This window comes from Diadema antillarum, unplaced genomic scaffold (assembly GCF_040938485.1).
Source record: "Diadema antillarum isolate AM-2024a unplaced genomic scaffold, OU_Dant_1.0 seq00000937_RagTag, whole genome shotgun sequence".
Taxonomy (NCBI): Eukaryota; Metazoa; Echinodermata; class Echinoidea; order Diadematoida; family Diadematidae; genus Diadema; species Diadema antillarum.
Window position 1 is genome coordinate 147,803 of NW_027271788.1, and position 14,698 is coordinate 162,500.

A 14,698-nucleotide genomic window follows, 5' to 3' on the forward strand; every position below is an offset into this window, starting at 1 on the left:
TCGACGAAAACTATAAAAGCCACTTTAAGAATTATATTCCTCAATCGGTCTCGCAGGAGGAGCCACAGTTACCGTGACACTGACAGCCACTGCCGGCTCTATGACAGTCGAGGAACAGATTACCTTTGACACCGTCGCAGCTCCACTTGTGGCCAAGATAAAAGGCGGTGATTACGTCACAATTGGCCGAGCCTCAGCCGCGCTAACATTGGATTGTTCCAGGTCCAAGGATCCTAACTATAGCGGAGATGGACCTGACGCGGGTCTTACTATCACATGGAGCTGCATCCAGGTAGCTAGTCACGTGATTTTTACGTCAGTGTGACGAAACCAGGAGAACAAATTGACAGAGTCTTTTAAAGGAGTACCTTAATAGAGATGGTGACATGTCTGCATCGCCATAACATTTAAATTCAAACAGTTTTGTTGTTTCTGCATTTTGTACTGTGTTATCACATTACATTTTAGTCAAAGCCAAATGCAAATTTTGAAGGTTACAAAGCTTATGATACACTAATGGAAGCCAGAGCCACTAGCACACTTAAAGGACATGTTCACCTTCATAAACATAAGGATTGAGAAAATGCAACAATATTAGTAGAACACATCAGTGAAAGTTTGAGGAAAATTGGACAATCGATGCAGAAGTTATGAATGTTTTAAATTTTTGTGTTGGAACCGCTGGATGAGGAGACTACTACAGCTTGTGAGTCATATGCGTACAACAGTATAAAGAAAATGTAAAAGAAAATTCAACATATTTTCACTTTTTCGCATAATAAAAGAGCACTTGACTTGCCTCTTTCTAAAGGCAGGGGGAATAATATTACCCATAACATTTGTCGGTAACGAGTCAGGGGAATGTGTACTTTTTTCAAAAGATGGAATTTTGTGAAATTCTCTTTATATTTTCCTTATATTGTTGTACGCATGTGACATCTAAGTTATTCATACACTGCAGTAGTCTTCTCATCCAGCGGGTACTGCACAAAAACTTCAAAAATTCATAACTTTTTAACGGATTGTCTGATTTTCCTCAAACTTTCAATGATGAGTTCTACTAATATTGCTACATTCTCTCAATCCTTATGTTTATGAAGGTGAACTTGTCCTTTAATTAGTTTTTCTTTAGCAAAAACCAGATATTCCCAAACAGAAGGAAGCACGAAATTATTGTTGTTAGAGGTAATTTTCTTGAAGATCCGGTGCCGTAATTGGCTAGCATGGACTGGGAAGGATTACCCTTCTCGTGGTGAATAAGAGTATTATTATAGAGTTTGTTCGCAAAAACCGATAAGTCCATTTTTAAAGATTTTGAAGTACGGTCTCTGTCATAAGGTACGTAACAATACCTTTTAAATGATATATTGGTCACATAAAGGTACATTTTTGAAGTTATGATCAAAAGAAGCAAAAATATTCTTATCATTCTCTTTATTTTTCTTGACCTTTAGTCGCAAATATGTCCACTTGGCAAATATGGACTTATAGGTTTTTGCAAACAAACTATAATATACAGCAGTTTATCATTTATCCCCACGTATCAAGAACACACACACAATCGACGAATCTAGACGTCGAAGCATAAATCATCATCTGCTGCCGGGCGTTATTTTGGGTTTTCAAATGCATTCTGGATCGGGCAGCGAATGAATGGACTCATCGGCCCACCCATCTACACACCGTATTCCCACGCTTCCTGACATATAGGCCCGAATTCAAGAAGGTGGTACAATCTTTATCCATGGTTTAAAGACCGTATAATTTTGTATTGAGCGCCAAATGTCGCATTACCTATTTCATCACGAAATGTTAACATTTCGTAACGAAATAAGCCATGCGATACTTGGCGCCCCATACAAAACTGCGGTCTTTGTCCATGGACAAAGATTGTACCACCTTCGTGAATTCGAGCCATTTAGCCGTAGTACATTTTCCGTCTCTCCCTTTTTTTGACATTCTATTGTTTAAAATTGTACCAACCTCTTTTGAAAGATGACACATTCTCGCTTTGCTGTCGCTCAACAGGAAACAGATCACCAGGCCTGTGAGACTACTTCCGGGTCAGCGATACCGGCCAGCGACCAGGAGAGTGAGAAGGTTCTGACCCTGTCTCCGTCCATCCTGACGGCCGGTAAAACGTATTCCTTCACCTGTACCGTCAGCAAGGACGGGCTAGATTCGGCTGTGGATGCTGTCAAAGTGGAGGTGACGGAAGAGGCTGCTCCAACGGTGAGCTGAGAGGGCGCCCTCTCACAACATACAAAAAAAAAACAAGACAAAACACTAACATTTGACAGTAAGGTGCAAGGATTGTTATTGAAACTAGGTTCTCCGAAAAATGAAGAACAACGATAAAAAAGAAATTCTGATACCTACAACAAGTTATTAGAAAGACTGTCCTGTTCGGCTATCCAAAACATTCCGATACAACTAAAGAATACCAATGGAACCGAGGTATACTTTATCATAACACGTCTAGGAGTGCATTGCACAAAAGGACTTTTCAGGAAGGTAGGTTAGATTATTTTGAAATAGACAATTTGTTACAGAAAGGGGGAGAGAGAAAGAGAGAAAATCGTTAATAGAATCGTTCTTTCGATGATAAAACCGTGCACTTGTCTTCTCGATTAGTTGATATGTGGGCAAGTCAAAGATAAAAAACTGTGTTATCGTTTTCTATTCTTAACAAAGATTTCGCTGTCCCTCAATCACGATGACAATGACGTGTACAAACCTGGGCAGAGTGTGGAAGTGAAGGGGATCAGCGATAGCTCAGACATAGAATGGGAAGATGTTGGCGGTATGCTCGCAGGGTTCGGTGAGGAAGAGTTCACTCTCTTCCTCGGGTCTGACTCGGCTTCGCGTCGGCGGAGAACCGAAAAGAGCTACAGGATTGAGACTACCCAGAGAGGCAACTTGTTTCACTCCGTTCTAACCATCGACAGTTGTGAGTGATGAATCATTTTAAGATTTTTTTTTCCATTTTTAAAACGTTTGTGTTTTTAATCCATTTGGCTCCCCAGTCTCAGGGTTTGTAGAAATGGGCTCTGTTTCATTAAGCTGTTCGTAAAGTCACGAATTACTTTTCGAACGACTGGACTATGGATTGCCAATATATGTGCGACTTTACGTCGACATTCATCTTCATTTGCGCAGAAATACACATTCAAATAAGATCGTTTGTTATCATGTAAGAATAAACATTATCACCTACAAATTTCAACTTTAGCTACTGAAATAAAAATGATATGGAAACGTAAGTTCATGCGTAACTCTACGTACAGCTTTACTAAACAAGGCCTTGTAATAATTTCCGGATCATCACCACTGACTCCATGTCCATAACAAACCGGTCCACTGACTCCAGATTATAATCTGTAAGGGGGTGGAATATAAAAATATTCCTTCTCACAGATAAAGCACAAACCAGTGACAAATCCAGATGGGGGCGTACCGGGCGCACGCCCCCTCTTATTTGTTGTCAAAAAAGAAGTAACAGAAAAAGTGAGATGAATTCCGGGAGAAACACCAGAAATATTGTTTGCCCTCCCCCCTTTCAGTAAGGAAATCATGGCTCCGCCCCTGCAAACTGGTGAAGCTTCATACATATTATCTGACCTCATCCATGTCTACACACCTCCTCATGCACTCCAATAACAACACCAGCTACTTCTTCAGGAGGATGTTTCATCAACGTTTGTCAGCGCTGACAACTGTCAGCAAAATCCTTGGTTTTGATTGGCTGAAATGCTATGGTCACTGACTGTTACTGTGGTGATTCAAGTTGTCAGCGCTGACAAACGTTGATGAAACATCCCCAGGTCCCCCGCTTCAACACTCATACTATGGGCTTAAGTTCCTTCTCTGTCATAGCGCCCTCCCTCTGGAACACCTTACCCATCTCTGTCCGGACCGCACCAAGTCAACGCAAGACTAGACTCAAAACGCATTAATAGATTTTGAATTTGCTTTAAAGCTAATATTGGAGTTGCTTCTTACTTGTTTTTTCTTTTAAGTATTTTTTAATACTCACTGTTATCATCATTTTTGTGAATTCAGTTCGATTCATCGTTTCATGTCATTTTTCGACATGAAAATTATGAATATCACTTTTCTGGTATCAGAGAACAAGGTGAGCAAAACAAGTAATAACATTGTCTCCAATGAAGTGATCAAATTTATGTGAACAATACGCACGCTGACACAATTAATGAAAGAACCCACTGAAAAGCCAAACCTGTTTAAAATGGACGCTCTGGAGAATAAGATCAAAAAGAAAATTGACAAAACTCAGCAAAAACCCCTCGATCACTGTCGATTATCAAATATGCCTATTCTTCAAAGGCACATAGAAACTGTTATATACTATGTAACATGGGCTAACAAGTATTAATGTAGATACGTGTATATCTTATGTATTATCAAGTTCTTTACAGTTGTATCTGGTAATTGTACAGCTTCTCTATGCTTAAATTTCTCCTGATCCAGTCTTGTATTTGATTTTTTTTTAGCTCCATTCTATAAATATTACTGTCCTTACTTTCATTTGATTGCATGTGTTTCAGCTCAACTGCAGTTCGGTACTGAGTACGAGATTGGTTTAAAGGCAACTAACGGGGACCAGACAAGCCGCTCAACGATCACCTTCAGAATCCTCAACAAGATCACTGGTTGCCAATTTGAATACGGAGGAAATGACGTTTACAGTGACAGAGGAACAAGTGTACGTAAAATTGGCAACTCTAAATACAACAGGACGGCCCTCTGGTAGAGCAGTGGCAACACTTAAGAGGCTACCCTGTATAAAGAAGACACTATTATTATTGCTAGTATTCTTATTACCATTATTATCATTATCATTAAAATCAGCATTATACAAAATACAAGTTAGTTATGATGTAAAGAACAGGCGACTAAACCTACAGCTTTCTTTCCTTATATCAATGATAATCTTTAAAGCTGAACAGTGAATATATAGAAATAATAGGAAATCGATAGTAATTTGTCGATTTTTGTACTTCATCGTCTGGACTCCTTTCGTGAATTCCTAAATTATACTTTTTACATTCGTTTCGAGTTGAATTTTCATAATTCAATGTTCAACAGGTGACATACACAGTTCATGATTGCTCCAACGACGATGATGTTAGTCTCAGCTACCAGCCGTTCATTAGATATACGGTCAGTAAGAATGGTAAAACGAGGAGTAAGGAAAGGCTTCTAGGAACGTCATCAGAAGAACCTCTGGTGGAAGTAGACCACATCCCTCTGCGTGCTGATCCAGATGACGTCACGGACTTTGTTGTCGGGATGAAGGTAAGGCAAAACATCTATACAAATGTGACCATGCATCACAAAACAAACAAAAAGTCGCACAAACTGATCTTGTGTGAGAACTGAAAATAGGTGAAAAGAGTCAATTTGGTCAATCTTGACTTTTTTATATTTTCTTTTTTTTTAACGAACAAATATGATAGATGCAAAAATTCTAATAACATACTCATTTGAAAAAAAGGGGCAAATGTGTACAATAGTGTCGAATAAGAACCACGATGGGAAGGGGGGGGGGGGATGTTCTTAAATCAAAATGCATCCAAGCTTGTATTGTGACTAGAGCAAAGAATAGGCACAATGACTCGTATAGACTGTGAACAAGTCTGATCGATACTGAATAGATTTCATGTTACTGCCTCACCGCAGGTTTGTTATGGGGAAAACATTTGCACAGACTTCACAACGGAAGTGACGTATGAACACGAGGCATTGACGCAGGAAGAAGAGACAGAGACCTTGGAACGGATCGCGACAAAGAAAGATGAAGGTAACGAGAGAGGGAGCTTCAGATTCGCGGCGCGGACGTTAAGACGAAGCTTGCGTGGGCCGTTCGCCTCTACGCATGCTTTATGTTGCGAAGTAGCATTAGATTACGCGAGGACGCGGCGTGTATAAAGTGGCGCCCCCAGGATCGGTGCATTAAGTAGCTCTCTGCGTCGTGAATTGAGCGGACGTAAAAATAGCCCAGAACGCGTAATACAAACTAGGACACTGCCACATAGAAAATTGATCGCCTTCGATACTTAGTAGGTAATTTTGCACCTACGCTGTACACAGACGATGTTAGTTCGCTTGTTTTCGTCTGAACGTCCACGTCGCAAAAATATAAAGGTGTTTTTTTTTTGACTGAGGAAGAGGTATCACGAATTAAAATGGGACCGTTTGGTCCTATGAATTGTGCCTATGTAATCACTTTTCTATTGTACACAGTCATGACAGTGATCAGCGTTAGATGTCCGTTGTAAACCAATAAAAATACAAAACAAAACAAAACCAAAATCCAGAAAAACTCCACCGAGAAGAAGAAGAACAACAACAAGAACAAGAAGAAGAAAACCTCGGAAGAACAATTTCAAATAAGTCGATTAAAAACAAAAATGAATATGAGACTGTTTAGTCCTACCAAACGATGATTAAACATGAAAACATGACATTCCACAATGACGCAGACACGATAATTATTTCGTAGTCCGTACTGAAAATGAATTATCATGCCCCATTATTGTGCTGGGCATTAATACAGCTCACAATTCGTTTGTTCGTTCGTTCGTTCGTTCGTATGTATTTTTTTGTGCTTTTGGAGTAACATCAAAATATATTCAATTCAATTCAATTCAATTCAATTCAATTCAATCATTTATTGTCTGATTTAATAAATACAGAAAATCTTCCTCCTCTGGCAAGATAACAGAGCATAACACGACAATAATAAACAGATCACATATAAAAAACAGATCACATATATTAGATGCATAGTTGTAAATGATTTAAACAAAACATAGTCATAATATGACAAAAGAGCAATAAGAACGTGCAGTACTGTATATACTATGCGAAAAACAAACTCATTCTAAAACATTAATCAAATAGCCATATCATTATACAAAATATTGTAGATGCAAAAAACAAGGTAATACATAATATTCAACAAGGAGGCTAAAGACCGTCAGCGCATGGTTCGACTGGGCTGATGGCTCGAGTATGAATGGACACTGTAAAAACATCGGTGTTAGATTTAACACCATGTGTGTTAAATTTAACACCGATCAAGTGTTAATAGAGGACCATACCCACAGGTGTAAAAAATGTATTGTGATGGTGTTGAAAAGTGTTCACCTGGCACTGTCTTCGTGGTGTTAATTTGACACTGTATCTGGTGATATTTTGACACTGTGCTGGTGTTAATTCAATAATGACACCGCATGATGTTGATTTGATATTGCTGGTGTTAATGTCAATGGTGTAACACCCGTCCAGCTTCAATAGGAGACCACACGTGTTACTGTGGTGTAAATGTGTTTACACATTTTTATTTTTCAAAAATCAAGTACTTAAAAAATCTGTACTTTAAAAACCAAGTACTTTCAAAATCAAAAAGAAGTGCAGCAATACTAAGAGACTCTTCAAAAAACAATTTTATAGTGACACCAGGAGGTGTTAATCTAACACCATAAATGAGCACCGAAATTTAACACCAGCTCGGTGTTTCATATTTAACACAGGACTTTTTCAGTGTAGTTCTCCTGTTTGAATGGGATATCATTTGACTCTGTTTGCTCGCTAGGAGACATCATTGGAGCTCTTATGGATGCTAATAATTTACAGTACGAGATCAGCGGCCAATCAGCGTCCCAGTCGGCTGCGGTCAGAAGAAAACGAAACGCTGACGATGTAAGTAGCCATCATTATTGTATAATCCTTTTAAAGATATTTCTTTTATTCTGTTAATCAATGAGTCTATAGGGTGATGGCAGATGCGTAATTTTTCATAACTTACGGCATAAGAAATATGTGTTTTCTGTATATTAAAGAGAATTTGTTAGCCACAGTTTTTTTTTGAAAGGCCTCTTTTTTAGCAACGTTTCTGATGATGTTTCAATAAAATATAATCATTATGTATTGTTTACAGGATTGTGATGTGTATTGGTGTTACAGTCTTAGGTACTGAATGTCATCATGTATATTTTGTCTGAGGTCCTGTAGGCCTACTGATTACCGTAGGGCCTGTTCTGTTTGTAACACCTTTCTCTTCGCAAAATTAATGTCGGAAAATAAATTTTATGTACACTGTAAAAACATCGGTGTTAGATTTAACACCATGGGTGTTAAATCTAACACCGATCAAACTTCAATAGAGGACCACACAAACAGGTGTTGAAAATGTATTGTGACGGTGTTAAAAAGTGTTCGCCTGGCACTTCGTGGTGTTAATTTGACACTGTGGCTGGTGATATTTTTGACACTGCGCTAGAGTTAATTCAATAATGACACCGCATGGTGTTGATTTGATATTGGTAGTGTTGATTTCAATGGTGCAACACCCGTCCAGCTTCAATAGGGGACCACACCAACTGGTGTTACTGTGGTGTAAATGTGTTTACACATTTTTTCAAAAATCAAATACTTTATCGGAAAATTCTTTATCGTCTTGTTGAAGTTCAAAATCAACAAGAAGTGCAGTAACTAAGAAACTATTACAAAAAAAAAACAATTTTGAATTTTGAAATGACACCCAGAGGTGTTTATCTAACACCAAGAATGAGCACCGGAAATTTAACACCAGCTCGGTGTTTCATATCTAACACCGGACTTTTTGCAGTGTATAGGCCTTCATTTTTCCATGACAATGGAATATCTTAATCAGGAGTCTTTAATCTGATTCAGTCGTCCATAGAAGCATGGAATAAACTCGCTATTATTTTATGTTTGCCTTTCTCGTCATCCAATTATGACGTCATAGTGTGGAGTGGACAGATCATTGATGGGTGATCAATTGGAGCTCCTGTCTGTGATAGGCGCTGACACCAGCCTTTTCGACTCTGATTTATTAGGCGTCAAACTGGTCACTGATCTAGCCACTGAGATCCCCGTTTGTGGCATGACCCTAGACGACCGCGGTGAGTCTAACCCTGGTTTGTTGTAATACGAAAGGTGTATTATTGGCAATTATTGCACACTCTTTACACCCCGTGTCCTCAACTCTCTGTGTGTTTATGCAGAGCTAACTGGCATTCCTATCAAAAAGACCAGGAGAAACCTGTATAACTATAACTATGGTTCTGAAGCTTAACACAAGAGTGTATTTACCATTATTCAGTTCAGTTTTTATTTCTGCATTTCAAAATCAATACGAATCAACAAAATACTTACATAGTCATTTACACAGCTAATATTCGTAACGTTTGGATCTTACATACATTTTCTATTTTTTTCCAAGAACGAATATCGTATATGAAAGGAAGCAATAGGAAATGATAAAAATGAAATGCAGGGGACCATCATAAGCTAAGCTTGACGAGGAAGATGGCCCCAGGTAAAGAGATACATAAAGAAAATCTTGCCACTCACTGAGTGGGGGTAACTGCGAAGGGCACAATAAAAGAGATACATAAAGAAAATCTTGTCACTCACTGAGTGGGAAGTAATTGTGCGAAGGACGTGCGGTGCAGTGCGGTGTGCATTGTGTTGGGATGAATCTTGAAGGCATATCCATCGTATTGAAGTAGTCTAATGGTCAGGAGAGAATGACATAATTATAATAACATACGAAAGTATGGTAGTAGTAGATGGAGGTGAAAACAGACACAGAGACAAAGAGAGACAGACAGACAGACAGACAGTCCGACAGACAGACAGACATGACAGGGACTTACACATCAACAATGACAATAGTTGACCTTAGTTGCTGTTCAGCAATGTATCAAAAGAGGGAACAATAACAAAAAAAAAGCATTATTATAATTATCTTGCAAAATTGACTCTCAATGCACACCATAATCATGATTCTGTGTTTATTGAATGATTAAAAGCAACATGAAATGACGAAAATACGTGCAAATAGATTAAAAAGAAATTAACTGATAGATTAAGAGAAACATAGATCGATGGATAATAACAATAACGCTGTTTTGACTTAGTGGATATAACTAAAGATACACGTATGAACATCATACCAATCATGAAGTCCCTGTAAGATCTCTTACTAAAAGATTAAGAGTACATAGATCGATGGATAGACATTATCATTAATAAAACGCTGTTTTGTCTTTGTGGATATACAATGTAACTACGAACATCACACCAATCATGCATAAAGCTGTTCGTAAAGTTACGAACAACTTTAATACGAGAGACTGGTGATAAGTTCTGATTTGCTATACTTATCAAAATTTCTATAATTCAGCACAAGAACTGATCACCAGTCGCTCGTAAGTTGTTCGTAACTTTACAAACAGCTTTATGAAACACACACCCCCTTCTCCCCCGGTATAATTGCTCCCTGGCAGGATTGTGATTTTTGTCTAGAATCTGTTAATAATACTGATAAGAATCTAAATCGTGACAGCACAAACTTTAAAGGTCCTATTTACATTTGGGAGCAGTGATTCAAAAAATGTTCACGATATCACTTTTGATGCATATGTATAGGTCAGTTGTATCACAAAACATCCTAGCATATGCATTTTTGCAGTAATGCCTAAAATATAAGGAGATATCACAATTTTTCTCATTAAACCATAACTATATAGACGGTTTACTCTGGAAACGTTTTTGTTATAACTATTGTTTACATTGTGTTTATTAAGCAATACTTAATATCGATTATACTGGTTCAAATTTTTACATTGCTTGTTTCAGTCCCTAACTCACATTTTAGAACTATTTTGAAGCTCTAATGCTTGGTTTTTGTTTCATCTGCAAATGGTAGATTATGCCTTTAACTCATATCGCTCTCACAGTTGGCACGATGACTTCGCTGGGACCCATCCTCGACTCCTACCACGCAATCAACGGGCGCATCCCCGCTGACAGCCTGGACGATGCCCGTCAACAGCTGGAGGAGAGCCGGCGGGGAATAGAGCGAGGGAGCAGCGAAGAGCTGGACAATCTCTTCAAGTGAGTGATGATGTCATTTCGACACCATGAATACAGTTTATAACTATAAGTAATAATGAAAATTAATGTTCAGGTGAATGTTCACTTCGATCGTGTATTCGAGTTACATTTTCACTTGCACGAGTGTGACGATTACAGTTCGTCATTCCATTGGCTAATTTATCCGAAAAAGAAAATATATTCGTTATCTTTTTTTTAGTCAATGATGATACGCAACTTCTTTTCAGTTTTTGGACTATCAAACATTGCTTTGCTTTCGAAATAACAAGCCCTTGGAGTAACGAACCTTACTTCCTTTTGCAAACCTTCAGAATAACTCCATATGGAATGTTCGCAGTTAACCCCTTTTCATTTTTGGATTAATGTACATCCAAGTATAGGGAATTGGAATTCGTGTATATTTTTTTTTCTCTCTGAATAACAAACATTCGAAGTAGCTCTCATTGTTTTCTTTTTGGATTAACGAATCTTCGGAATAAGGACTGTGTAGCGTACTGGATTGACTGAGATCTGGTCAAAAGAAACCAAGAGTAAAAAGACTTCTGTACGCCCCACGCTACTATAACCGTGTTAGCGAAGTGTGCAATAAGTTCTGCATGGACTGTTGTTATACCCAGGCTCGACACTAACGGTGGCCCGGTGGCCCGGGGCCACCAAAAATGAAAGTCGGGCCACCAAATTTCAAAAAAGGGCAAATTTGGTGGCCCGCCTCGGGCCACCAAATTTTTTTGAAAAGTATGTCAATAAATTCGTAACTTTTTGCACCGGAAATTAGCAGTTAAATTTGTTTAAAGAATGGATGAAAAGGACTGAATGAGTGCCTGAGAGTGAGTGTTGCAAATTTGTTGAAGTTTATTTATGAGTAGATATGTCCAACTTCTAATTCTTACTATCATAAAACTTAAATATTTGACTCATTAAAAAAAAAGACTTTTAATGTTTATTGTTTTTTTTTTCGGGACACCAAATTTTTCTCTCGGGCCACCAAAAAATTGAAATTTAGGATTTTGGTGGCCCCATCGGGCCACCAAACAAAAAAGTTAGTGTCGAGCCTTGTCTATACCCATGTGCAATCAGACCGGTTTGTGTTTGTATTTGGTGAGCTGCAAAGACTAACATTTCATCAGTTGAAAGCAATGTTCTGTCATATTCAAGAGATTTGAGCGTGTTCATGCTGTCGGTTGTTAAGTGGCCGTCACACAATTTATATTCATAGCTACTATGCAGGCCCTATCAACTATTATTTACCTCATGATATAGATTCCTCTCATCTGATTGGTTAAAAGTAGAGTCGTGAAAATAGCTGTGCCCCATTTTTGATCAAAATGACGTCATGGTGTTCTGTGCCCGGGGCATAGAATCAACTGTGCCCTAGGCCCTGTAGACAGTCGCAACCCCGTACACATAGATCACTCATAATATTATGTACGCACCAATGATACGACCGCCGCGCTGTCGATCAGCGTTGATTACGAGTGCTGTAAAAGAGACTAAAATCTGTATTTTTGGTATCTATATTTCGAAATCTATATTTTCGGTGTATAAAACAAATAATGACAGCTTGATATTCGGGACACAGTTAAAATTATGAAGGCCCTCGGTGATGTGGAAACCATAATTCTAACTGTGCCCCTCATAGCAGTCATTATTTTGTATACTACTATTATCTGTTTTCTCATAGGCAGTTTATGAATTATGTTGCATTTACTAACCTGCTTCATCGTTAGTCGCGCTGAACCAGCGTATATCATATTTCCCTTTTTTTGTTTATGTCTATCCCCTAGGGAGAACATGAAGCACCTTGCCAAAGTCATGTCGATCAACCTTGCTATCGGTGAGAGTATGGTATCGATCGGTAGTGATATGTCGATCAGTACCATGGCCTCCTTGCACAGTGTGCCATTCTCTGTTCAACTGGACGATGAGGGCGATGATATCATCACATTCATTGGCGGGAGTGATCTGCAAGAAAGGTCTGAGTCTAATATCTCCCAGCTCTCTCTATCTTTCTCTCTCCTTCTCTCTCTCTCTCTCTCTCTCTCTCTCTCTCTCTCTCACTCCTCTCAATCTGCCTCTCCCCCACACTATCTCGGGGTGACTCTTGTAATGTAACAAGTCCTCGATTCTCTTTCTCTATATCGAAATTTCCTTATAACCGAATGGAAATTTTCACCGCGATTATAATTTGAGACAATCATTTTTACTTCGTCGCACAGAAATTTGGTTCTTTTATTTGTAGTTAAAGGGATGTCATGAATAAGTTACTATGTCCGATTTTAGTCTATACTTTTCTTCCACTAAAACTATGTTAATCTGTAATGTTTATATTATTGACATAGGTTGAGATATATAGGCCTGTTTTTCGTTGAAAAGAGATTGACAAGGGATTTAAGTAGAATGTCTTTTTTGATGAAAAAAACTCTATAAATTAATGATTGCCAGTTTGATTTCAGTTGCAGTCACATTTTTTTCTTCATATAAGTAATTACACAATCTCAATAGCGTTTATACCTTTCTTATCTTTATATCAATTTTATTCTTAATAAAGCTTGAAAGTGAATAAGGATTTTGAAATCGGTGATTCTCTTGCTCTTTGACAGTCATCGGGGCATCAGGGTTGGGTATACATTCATATTGTTATGCAATATATTTTCATGTAACTTTTAGTTCATAGTTCTTCAGAGCCAGAAAAAAACATGAATGAAGGAGCTTTAAGACTCACGAGATTAGGGGAGTTAAAATGATTAAAGAGGCAAGAACATTCTCCAGCCGTTTTCTCTATTGCTGCATAATGAAAGTATTAACTCGTCTTTGAGTCATATAGGAAATAATGTCAGAATGCTCGCAGTCACTTCTCAATTCGGTCATTTCGCTATTAGAAGTGAGGGGAAATAATCCTTTATTAGTATTTGTATGATAATGTTGATCGTGTCTCTCTGAACTAATTCATTCTGGACTAATTCAAGTATAACAAAACTACTATTAAAGCAAATTAACCTTTTGTGTGTCGTGAAGGTCAATTGAACTAAAGAACCCCACAGTATTGTATACACATACAAAATCCCTGGCCTAGAAAGAGTTAATCGTAAATCTTTCTTGTATCGGTTATCAGGTACAACATCGACTGGACGGGTTGTGGCTGCGACACGTGTGTAGGATCTGTGGTGAAGATTGCCCTCTATCGGGGAACAGACTACGACGTGGACGGGGTTACTCATCACAGTCCTGTCATTGATTTACAGATCCTCAACCCATGTGGAGGCAAGTCTAAATAGTATTCATACCATTACCATGCATGCATGCATAAATGAATAAATGAATATACATTATAAAATGAATGGATGCATTGATTAAATTATGAATAAATGAATACATAACGAAATAAAAATATGAATAGCAATACATTATTTTTTTGATAAATAAATTAATACATAAATAATGAATGAGTAAATAAAAAACAAGAAATAAATACAAACATAAATAAACATGACTGTGATCCTACGTGTGGTGGGTGTGGGAACGAGCACATGTGTGTATCAAAAACTTCGTAATACATTAACCTATCATGCCTCATTACTTGTGTTTTTTTCTTTGTGTTTTTCATCTTTCCTTTCTTTTTTCCCCTGTGTGCTTAGCGCATTACTAATGTAATGCATTATTATTATCATTATCATTAGTTTTATAATAAAGAAGTGAAGACTTTGAATGCAAAAACAGGTTAATGGCATTTTCAATCTATTCTAAA

General features: G+C 37.9%; 1 protein-coding gene across 1 annotated transcript in view; it reads left to right on the forward strand.

Annotated features, from left to right (window-relative positions):
* The window catches only part of LOC139741585 (uncharacterized), a 34,203-nt gene that overhangs the window by 16,416 nt on the left and 3,089 nt on the right, over positions 1–14,698 (forward strand). The window contains exons 8-18 of the mRNA XM_071652168.1: positions 57–292; positions 2,029–2,232; positions 2,695–2,950; positions 4,569–4,726; positions 5,110–5,319; positions 5,704–5,824; positions 7,622–7,728; positions 8,798–8,954; positions 10,797–10,953; positions 12,738–12,926; positions 14,066–14,214. Of these exons, the coding sequence (XP_071508269.1) occupies positions 57–292; positions 2,029–2,232; positions 2,695–2,950; positions 4,569–4,726; positions 5,110–5,319; positions 5,704–5,824; positions 7,622–7,728; positions 8,798–8,954; positions 10,797–10,953; positions 12,738–12,926; positions 14,066–14,214 (1,944 nt within the window). The remainder of the gene's footprint in view (positions 1–56; positions 293–2,028; positions 2,233–2,694; positions 2,951–4,568; positions 4,727–5,109; positions 5,320–5,703; positions 5,825–7,621; positions 7,729–8,797; positions 8,955–10,796; positions 10,954–12,737; positions 12,927–14,065; positions 14,215–14,698) is intronic.